Raw genomic sequence first — 10939 nt, 5'->3', positions numbered from 1 at the left:
TAATGGGCCTGTAGTTAGCCGGATCCACTCTCCTCCCTTTCTTGAAGATCGGCACCACATTGGCCTTCTTCCAGTCTTCGGGCACTACACCAGTCTGTGGTACAGGGTTCTTCTTCTATGGACCAAGTTCATAGCATACGCCAGGGGATCTTTGTATCCAGAGGTGGCATTGGGGAAGTAATACAAACCATGTAATTGCATGGAGCCTTGAGTTGATCAGAAGTGTAACTGGCCAGTACTGTGCCCTGGGTAGTGGCTGCACATGGTCCTGGAACAGCAGCCAGGGAGAGTGCTGCTGGGGGAAATGTCACCTTGTTTTTGCCTCTATCATGTGCATTGAGCTGCCAGAAAGTTCCGCTTTTAGCTGTGAATAAGGTGACATCTCCCTCAGCAGCAGCAACCCACCAGCTGCTGTTTCCCCATCACACACCACTGCTGCTTGTCTGCCTTCCTATTACTGGATCTGGAGCTGCTACAGAGAAGGAGTACTCCTCCCTGTTTAGGTGGAGCCTGGGACGCATGCCTCACTCACCGAGCCATTGCTACACTAGTTTTCTTATCATGTGGTTTTCTAGTAAAGAGTAGGGCCCAAAACTGAACTTTTTATACATAGCCCCCAAAAGTTAATTTCTGCAAAAGCCTGCATCCACTTTCTCCCACAGGCTCCCCTTGTGCTGCACTTCCATTCCACTCTGTTTCAGTGACAGCTTGTAACACCCCTCCCCAATTCTTCCTGCTATGCACACTCATTACTCCCATGACCCCAGAGCTAGGGCTTTATTGCTCCTCAGATTCCTATCTCCATCCCCGGGCCAGGTCTCTGTATAGTCCCTATTTTTTAGTCTCCCCATTCTAGAGGTTCCTTGTGCACCCTCATTCCCTCCTGTCCTATTATTCCTATTTCTTTTCTGTCAAGGAGATTAGTCACTTGTGTCAAATTTCAACTTTTTCAAATCTGCCTAGGACAGTGATTCTCAACCTTTCTAGACTTGAGACCCCACTCAGAAAATGCCAGCTCTTAGTTTTGACCTGCTTTGGCGACCAAAAAAAAGGTAACAGAGCAATTTATGTTGCTGCAAAGAACTCAAGAGACCACAACAGGCCAGGATGTTGTAACACTATGAATTCCCACTTAAAATCTCTGGCTTTATCTTGTGAACCAGTGTTTGCACACCTAGCAATGTGAGCATTGCATGACACCCTTGAAAGGATCTTGGGTTACTCCATGATGCCCTAGTTCACACACTGGCTTATGGAATCTCGTCAGAAGAGGGAGAAGGATTCAGGAAGGTTTTAATGGGTGCTATCTACTAGTTTTTTGATCTGTATACAATTACAGAGATGGCTGAAGCTGCTGGGTCTGCTACTGGCTACTATGGGCTGTACATGACCCCACATCCACCTCCTGCATTTTCAGTTTTCACCAGAATCAATAGGCTGATTCTTCCTAAAGATGATGTCTTCAAGGCTCCTAGAAATTTTAGAAGTGAGCAGATATGATGTAATTCAGAAGTGATACCATTACAAACAAAGGAATGCTGTTAAATAAATTTGGGGTCTTTCTTTTCTTGCCTGATAATTCTCAATAAACTTTTCAAAATCAAAAGGCAAGGAGTAATGTTTCAGATGCATAAAGTGCCTTATTTAATGGATTTCATAGACATGAGGGGCTGGAAGGGACCTCATGGGATCATCAGGTCCAGCTCCCCCTTCCGCCCCGCCATAGGCAGGAAGTCAGCGGGGATCAAGTGGAACTTATGTAGGAATTGTGTTTTGGAAGCAGGGGTTATCCGGCTTGTACTTATGTGCGCCAGAATTTGCTGCCTGTCACTGGGCCCAAAGACTCAAGGCCCAGCCCCTCTTTGCTTCTTCCCCTTCCCAGCAGCCTTCACTAACCCAACTACTCTGCCGCAGTAAACCACAGATTTTTTTTCCCCCTGCTCTTTATCCTCCTTCCTCCTAAGTACGTCTTCTTGTGACTGCCTTGAACAGCAGTGTACTTGCATCTATTGACTGAGTTAGCTATGCTATATGGAGCAATCCTTGTTCTTAAACATGTCAACTTGGCCAGGTTGCACCAAGTCAGGGTTTTTTCTCTGTTTTGGGGATTTCATTAATACATAGTGTCGATATATTCCTATATTCCCAAGAGAAACATAGCATGGAATGGACAAGTTGTGTAGCAGGGATGAATTCATGTGGTTGTTGCAAATACACCTTTTTGAATGTATAGTTGATGTAAATCATCCTATCTCTGTTAAGAGCTCTGGCCCTTACTCTTTAATTTTAACCTTGAAATTGTGTTAACAGGGAGGGCATTGCTCAGTAAGAGAATCCAGATCACTAATGGATAGGAGATAGGAAGTAATTGGAGACTAACTATGTTGCCGGAGTTGTTTGCTCTTAGTCTCTGAGGACAGCAAAATACAGCTATAACTGAAAAGCCAGACACATTCTACACTCTATGGCCAAACCTCTTCAGACCTTGACAACTGATGGAAAACAGTTTTGTGGTTGTGCTGTAATGGGTATGATGGGGAAAGTGATTTACTTGGAGAAAGGGTTTTAAAGCAGGGCACAGAAATGACATTCTAAGATCTGTCTCAATTTTTCCATTCAAAAGAGTTTTGACACCCCCTAAAAAAAAATTACTGCAAATGCAAAGTATCACTTTGAGGCCATCCTTGATTGGCTGTCTACCACCTGCCGCCAACCCCCTGTGGTCCCTCTGCACAGCGTGAACAGTCCCCTTTTCTGGTGCCAGGGGACTGCCCATGCAGGTCAGGCTGCCTTGGGAGGGTTGGAACCTTCCTCTGGCCCTCTGTGTGATCTTTCATTCTGTAGGAGCCTGTGGGATTTTCCACCACCTCCTCCTCCTCGTGCATGGCTAACCCTCCTGGCACCGGGACTGGGGACTGGGCCTCCTTCCCTCCCACCTGTGGTGGTAGGGCTAGCCGAGTTGCAGCTAGACCACACAGGGAAGGGGAGGAAGACCCCCCAGGCACCCATGGCATGGGCCAGGGGAAATCCCCTTAGGTGGCTCCCCCTGCATGGGCAGCCCCCTAGCACTGACAGGGGATTGCTTCCTGTTTTCCACCTACGGGGGCAGGTCGAGCACACAGGAGGGGGTGAGCAGCTGAACAGGCCAGGGCTCAGGGGCAGGGCTGCAGCTGGGGGAGGGCTGCCCCCTTTCTCTCCACCCAGGTGCAGGCAGGATGCAGGCTGTGGAGCAGAGGCTGTGCTGCTTCAGCTCTGTGACAGCCCAGGGCTGTGGTGGGTCTGGCTTGGCTGGAGCAGACACAGCCTGACTGACCTGCAGTAGGAGGTTGGGGAGTTGGGGTGCTCAAGGCATCCTGGGATGCTGGTGGACTGCAACCTAACTTTAGTTGGGAGGGGATCTGAGACAGAAGTTTGTTAGACTGGTTCAGCATAAATCAGGTAAGTCTGATGCTTCATCTGTCCAGGTCTATCTTAAACCGGGTTCAACCATTGTGAAGCTGGTCTGTGTGCACTGAACTTCTGTTCTGTTACAGGGTTAAACCAGTTTTCAGTCATTTCTGATGGCTTATGGGTAATTTCTGTCCCTTGCCTTGGTGTTCAGGCTCTTTAAATTGGGTGCTCTCAGAGGCAGTTGCCTACAACCAGCAGCTCAAATTTGTGTTCGGTGGTGGAAACTTAGATAGATAGGTTTATTGTCTTTTAGGATGGTAGCTAGCAGGTCTGTATAGCAATTGGCTTGGTTCAGTGAAACTGCTCAGGCAAAGGCAAGCAAAGCAATACACCCCATGAGTTGCCACAAAAGGGCAACTCTCAAACCCCCTGTATTTATAGTCTCCACTGGCTGCATCAGACAAGCATAGACATTTGGTTCTAGTTTAGATGTCTCCACTGGCTGCGTCAGACGAGCGTGGACATTTGGTTCCCCAGGGCCAGCTGGCAACAGTGCGTGTTGTGCCACTGCTAGTTGTCCCCAGGAAACGCCTGGGCATGCTCTGGCATATGGCAGGTTACCCCAGGTGGGGTAGGGGAGGCTGGGGCCAGCACTGGGCTGGCCCCAGCAGCCTTACCTGGAGGCCTCTCAGGGATTCAGCTGTGGCGATCCTGGCCAGCAGTTTGCAGTGTGCCTCTGGCTGGCCAGGCTCTGGTTTGGAGTGGTGCATGCTGCCCCCACGTGCACTGCTCTGCTTTTTCTTGCACATCCTTTGCAGCATGCACAACAGCTAAATATGCGGTATGTGGCGCTACAGATGCGTCTGTGGTACCAAATACCACGCTGCCATGCTTGTCTGGATGTGGCCACTGTGTGCAAATTCTTATTTCTCTCTCTGTTAAGAGGTCCCTCTTGTTTTTTGGCCAAGTCCAGATACCTGCAGCTCATTCCTTGCTGACTGCAGTTTGGGCAGCCAACTTTGGGCATCTAGAACTCACTTTGCTGAGTTTGGGGTTTTCTAGTTCACTCCCTTACTAAATTTGAGTATCTTCAGTCTGCTGAGGACAGTTTGCCTCTTGTTATCTCTACTTTAGCAAATTCAAACTTTTTACTTCTCAGCTTGTTCAACTACTGTTTCTTATTTTGAATTGGCATTTTTGCTTACTAAGCCTGGTATCAAGTCATCCATCAGTCATTGAAGCCTGCTATTCCCAGTCCTTTGCGGTGTCTTAGTTTAACTATAACTTAGCATAATTGACAGTGTAGCATAACCAAGACTCCTACAATGTATAATGCCATAGATGCATTGTGCAAAATAAATATTAAAATATAAGTTTGGATTTTTTAATATTAAGAAAAAACAAACAACGTACCAGGGTTCACCACCTTGGCCCTTTTAAAGTTGATCTGCCCTGTTCTGGAAGTGTAGAAGAGTCTTAAACTCTTGAATTGTTAAACTCTTAAACTCTGTGATGCTGGGTTGGCATAACAATTCTTGTGTAACCAACTTACTCATCTTTCTCCAGCATAGATACTATGGGTAAAGCAAAGTAGAGAGCAGTTTGGAAACAGCTGACGGTAAGCTTTCAGGGAACCAAGTTGCTGTTTGGTAGCCCTAGAATTGGGGCAGTAACTAACTCCAGCTCTTGGTACTGTGAAGTTCATAGACTGTGGCAGTGGGGTCAATAATCAGTCATTTGAAAGTCCCTAACCTGTTATCTTATGTAGAACACCAAGTGTAATAAGAGACCATTCATGGCATCTAACCTCTTCCTGGCTCTAGACACATGGTACAGGCAGTCCTCAGACTTACGACACAATTGGTTCCTGAAAACTTAAGTCGAAACGTAACTCAGAACCAGTTTTCTCATAAGAAACAGTGTTATAAACGGGGGATTGGTTCCTGAGCTAAGGCTCAATACCCTATTTTCACCACAAATACCCCAGAATTTTGTACTCAATCAATTGAGTAATATAGCTACATTAATGTGTTTATATTGTAAATGGCAATCATATTGATTTGGAAGGACTTTTTGAGGTGACTGCTGGACTTTTTGAAGGGTTCTTGGCTGGAGTCTTCTCAGGAGTCCTAGCTGCAGGTTTTTCTGGAGTCTTGTCTGCTTTCTTAAAAAAAACGTCCAAAGAAGTTTAGACAGATGTTCTCCAGGGAGGTGAGCGATGCAGCAAACTTGTTTGCTGGTGCAGCGTCGCGTTGGATCAAGCATTGTAAGTCAAAACTGATGTCATAGAGTTCAAACAGGGTGTCGATTTATAAACATTGTAAGTGCGAAATGTTGTAACTCGAAACATTGTAAGTCGATGACTGCCTGTATTGGCTTCTAGTCTTGTTGGTAAACACTACAGTCAAACATTAGTTTCTGGTCTTAGGCTGTATCCCAGTAACCTCAGTAGTATTTTGCTCCCGTGATTGTTCCCACATATATTTTTTTAGACCTAAAATCTGTCTGGACTGCTGTTTCTCTTCCCTGCTACTTGCTGCAGACTGTCAGCTATTATCATCTTGCTGCCAAGTAAAAAAGGCAGGTATTGGGTTTGGGGTAGGTTCAGAATATGAATGGCAAGAGTCTTATGCGTTTGCTACACAGCAGGATACAGTTTTTACCCATCACTGTAAAACCAGAATACAAGTGCAGATCAGTCCTAAGGGAGGTAACAGTAGCACATGATCTTAGCAGTTGCTTTAGTTTCAAGAACAATTCTGTTTTTGTAAGGACCTTTCCTGAGTTTGTGGAAATATTTGTTCTGTGTTCTCTGGGTTTCTGGCCATACATTCAGAGAATTCTCATTTTCGCCGACTTTCTCTCCTCATCTTCAGTGGGAGCTCTGCCTCCTCTCTGTCCCAGGCACCAGGCTGGACTAATGGCATCCTATTCCTTGTGTATGTCACTCATTTCTGTTAGGTGTCCAATCCTGACCTCAGTACATGTCCCACCTTTCTGTGGCTGACTCCTTGACCTGGCGGGGCCAACACTTGGCTTTGAATTGTCTCAGACATGGGATGGAAGAGGAAATGAGGGGATTATTTCTTGTTTAGAGGGGAAGGTGGCTTCCAAATCAGAGTAGTGCTTGAAAGTTGAGATTGTGTTGCTTTGAGTTTCCAATACAAACAGCCAAACTGAGCTTTTGAGTACTAAAACTAGACAAAAGTGCTTGAAAATCCTCCAGGCCACATTGGCGAAGTTTCACACTGTCACTCTGGAGGAGTGGACTAGCCAGTTGCTCAGTAAAGTGTAGGAGAGGTGACTGTCAGGACCATGCTTCCATTGGAATGACGAATGGGTGTTCTGTGCCTTTGAGATTATCCCCCTTACACATGGCTTGCTTACCATTAAGAACAGGTAATGTTTGTCATTGAACTCTCCCATTTATTGGTAGCCAAACCAAAATATCATGGCAGCCAGATCCAGACTGAGGAGAGAGTACTACTAATTTTTTCCCCTCTATTTCTTAAGGGAAGGGTGGGAAGAGATTTTTTTGACAGGGATTCCAGGACATGGCTTCCCTTTGAGAGAGGGGGAATGGAATAAAAGTGCCCTTGGGTTTTTAGGGTCCAAGCAGAGAGTGGCAGATTGGCTTGCCAGTAAAACTGCAGGTCTTTGGCATTGATTCAGCCAGGGGGAGAGGTGTTCTTGAAACAAGCTGGCTGCAGCTATGGAATAACTGAGGCTGGATGGAGGGGAAGTGAGAGCAGGGCAGTGTGATTTAGTGCAGTGGTTTCCAACCTTTTTTTTTCCTGCAGACCAGCATGAGAGCAGGATGGGCGCACGGAGCCAGCTGCTCCCTTCCAGGGCTGCCAAGCCCCGCAGCTTTAACCTCGTACATGCTTGCTGGCGGCGGAAGCCGCTTTCCGGGCAGACGGATGGGGGTCTGAGCAGGGGGCTCATGCCACAACCCAGCAGCCAACCCTTTGCAGCCCAGTATTGGGCCATAGCCCAGTGGTTGGAAACCTCTGATCCTAGTGCCTCTCCTAGGAAGTATTTTCCTGTGAGAGTTTTGAATCCCTGCTGGTGTTTAAGAGAAAAAAACTTTAATGGGAACTAGTACAGTTGCCAGACCTGTCCCCACGGCGTGGTTCCCCCCTTGGGCACAGCTACATCCAAACGGGTGAATCATGCCTAGGGCTGTGTAGGATTTTCCTTATGGTCTTGTATGAAAGAGAGAAACCACCTGACACAATTGTCAGCGAGCGCCTAGGACTACTCTTCCATGGCTCGAAGTGTTTCATGCTGAGTCTTCTAGGTTTATCCCCTTTGGAGTCCCTAAAATGACAAATTTAGAGACAGTATGAAAATCTCATGTTTTGTGTTGTTGTGTTTGGAGGAGTACAATCCACTGCATGAATAGCATGAGCTACTCTTGGTATTAATTTATTCAGACCCTAGAGGTTTTTTTCCTCTGTCACTTTGGGCAGGTGGAATAAACATAGGGCGAAACCAGGATTGTTATTTTTGAATGTATTTTTCATGTAAGGCAACAATTCAGTATGCAACTAAAGAACATTTCAGTGATGAGCTCACATATAAATGATGGGAGCTGAAATAATAGAAACTATATTCATCAGTAAATCAGTTCCAAAGGGCAGCATCAGTGTTTCTTCTTTATCAGAATAATTGATGGTTCTCTCTGGCTATTAACAGCACAGTATCTCTGTAAAATGCACAGGTTGATGGTTCTCTCTTTTTAATAGTTTTCTCTCTTTTCCGCTAGAATGGATTTATGTCTGGATTGATGCAAATGCTTCTTCTAAAAGTCTCTGCTCACATCACGGAACAGCTGGGAATGGCCCCAGGAGGAGAATTTCGGGAGGCATTCAAAGAGGTAAGGGCTGGAAGTGCTTCCATCTAAAGTAAAAACGATCAGCTGCTTGTATGCCAGTCAGATGGAATAGAACATTCTAGCCAAATAAGCAGCTTTATTTCAAATACCTGTCTTACTTGTTATGAGGAAAGAATCATTTTCTTGTAAGTGAAAGGCAAAGTGTAAAGTAAGAGAAACATTTGTTTTTTGTGCCCCTCCCTGCTCCTGACTGATGGAGGATGGCTTCATAAGGGCCTTGAATTCTCTTCTTCCTCCTACCTCTGCAATCTCTCCTGGTATTATTATTTTTATTTTTATTATTATTATTATTATTATTATTATTATTATTATGGAAATGTTGTTGTTTGGCTCTTGTCTCCCAATATTATATCATATTTACATTAAAATATCATGCAAAATATTGCCAATCCAGATACCATTATATGTGATATCAATATCAATATTATATGTAATAACTGTGGGATAATGTAGCTGTTAAAGAGTTGCCCTGTTTAATAGAGGAGTAGTTCAGTAGAACTAACAAGTACTGTGTTTGTGATGGAAAGAAGGTGAGCATGTGTAGGTGTGCCAGAATTCAATTTTTATTTTTTATTTTTTAATAATTTTGACAGATAATATCAATGTGTTGGTTTTTTTAAAAACATTTATTTCAATTTTTATCAATTCCAATTTTCAGGACTGTGAAATTAGGAGTGTAGAGGACAGACAACTTATTAATGATAGTATAATGTTAAAAGCTTTATAAATTCACAGGTCAAAATATAAAAAGTAAATATCCATAAAACTGTAAAATGTGACTATTGTAGGACTGCCGCCAGCTGAGTGGTAGAGCTGCCCTGAGTTGTCTCCACTCACCTGTAGCTCCCTTGTCCCCTTTGTCACTTCCTCTTCCTTTCTTCCTAGTCTCCAGGGGTTTTTGGGAGTTGCAGTGCACATTGCAGTCAGCCACGTTCTGTAGGACTGTTTCCCCTGTCAGCACATACTCCATCAGCCATCATTTTTCTTACGCCCTCTTTCTATAAATTATGATTATTATATTTGAAATATTTTTTCACTGGTCTGTGGGTGTGAGGTAAAATCAGTATTTATCAACATGTACCAATAAAAACTGAATCCTGCCAAGCCTAGTCATAGTTATGGGAGAGGAGCAAGTACAGCTTGTTATGCAGACATCTGAAGGACATGGGGAAGGAGTTGATAGTAACGTGAGGTTGGAGACCTTCAGGCTCAAACTGGCTCCTGTAAAATAAGAACTGGATCCTGCTGGCCTTGTGTTCCTGGCAGCCACCAGTATGTTCTCTTTTTCACCGTTTATTTTGTCCTTCCTTGTTAGTAGCTGAAAGCACCAGCTCCATGATGAAAAGCATATACAAAACAATAGGCGAGGTTTTTGAGTGGGGATGAATGATGCTATAAATCAGGGGTATCAAATTCACTTCAGGCTCTGGGACAGATCTAGACCACAGCATTCACCCCGGGCCAGATCCATAGGGCCAGTGGCAGGCCTAGTAGGTGCAGACCAGCTGCACCAAAGCCAAATGGCAGGGACAGAGAAAGAAGCTGCAAGCTCTCTGCCACTCCGGCCATGTATAGCAGGGCTCGCTCAGGTGCTCTGAATTGTACAGCAGGCCACACTCCTAACTTCAGTGGCTTGGCAGGCTAAATGGAATAGCTATGTGGGCCAGACATAGCCCATGAGTCACCAGGCTTGACAACCCCTCTCTAAATGAACAGAACTTACTAGGAACTGCAGATGGAGTCAAAGAAGTTTGTGACTAGAAGTTTGGAGAAACCTTAGTTCAGGGTCCAGAGGATCCCCCCACCAGAACTGAGGAGTCAAGATGTCCTGTTTCTAACATAAAAAGAAATCAAACCCTTGCAGTTATCTATGTGGAAGTCATAATGGGAGGAGCACAACAAACTTCTGTGTTAGGTATGATGGTAACATGAACAAGTTGGACATATTTCTTGGTTCTGTAGCTACTTAGCAATGCAAAGTAAACTGTTTTTTAGTTCTTTACTGTAACTCATGGAAGAAGCCTATCTTGGAACTCAAGATGGAGAGGTCAGACTGAGTAATAAATTGAATGCATTTGGAAGCTGAGGATGAGCCTCTCTTCTCAGCATCATTTGGAATTTGACATGAAGCTTTCTATACTCATAATTTTGACTTCCTCGGAACAATTTAGCATAGGACTTTGTTTCAGTAATAATCCATAATGAAGTACTTGGTTACACTGAACATGTTTATGCCTATGGTATGCTTTAAGAAATGTGCTTGAAGATGAGTATGACATGAATCACAAATATCCATTTTCTTGGAATGGGGGGGGAAAAAAGCAACAAGAAGGCTGTGTAGCAGCTGACCAACATTGTTCAGAATGACATTGTCCAGATATAACCCAAAGCACCTGTATTCTTGATGTAAATTTTAAAATGCTGGTACTTTGTCTCTTTTTCTGAGAGTCTTCAGTTGGAGGAAGAGAAGGGAGTGTGCGATATTTGGAATGGGCCATAAAATTCCTGATATACTAGTTGTTTCATTATTTTAATGCCTGCTGGGGTCCTGTGGCTCATCTCAAGATATGGGCTAGGTTCATGATGTGGATAAATCTTGCTTAAAATTTGTTTTTTACTTTCGATGGGGGGACTACTGCCCCTGTTGGCCCG

At 44.6% G+C, this 10939-nt stretch overlaps 1 protein-coding gene across 2 annotated transcripts in view; it reads left to right on the top strand.

The window, feature by feature from the left end:
• Window positions 1-10939, top strand: part of TRABD (TraB domain containing) — a 47693-nt gene that overhangs the window by 23011 nt on the left and 13743 nt on the right. For both annotated transcript variants that reach the window (XM_019543475.1, XM_019543476.1), the window contains one exon: window positions 8159-8269. In XM_019543475.1, coding sequence (XP_019399020.1) covers window positions 8159-8269 — 111 coding nt within the window. The remainder of the gene's footprint in view (window positions 1-8158; window positions 8270-10939) is intronic.

This window comes from Crocodylus porosus, unplaced genomic scaffold, assembly GCF_001723895.1.
Source record: "Crocodylus porosus isolate Cpor-Errol unplaced genomic scaffold, CroPor_comp1, whole genome shotgun sequence".
Lineage (NCBI taxonomy): Eukaryota > Metazoa > Chordata > Crocodylia > Crocodylidae > Crocodylus > Crocodylus porosus.
This window is presented reverse-complemented; position numbering and strand designations above follow the sequence as displayed.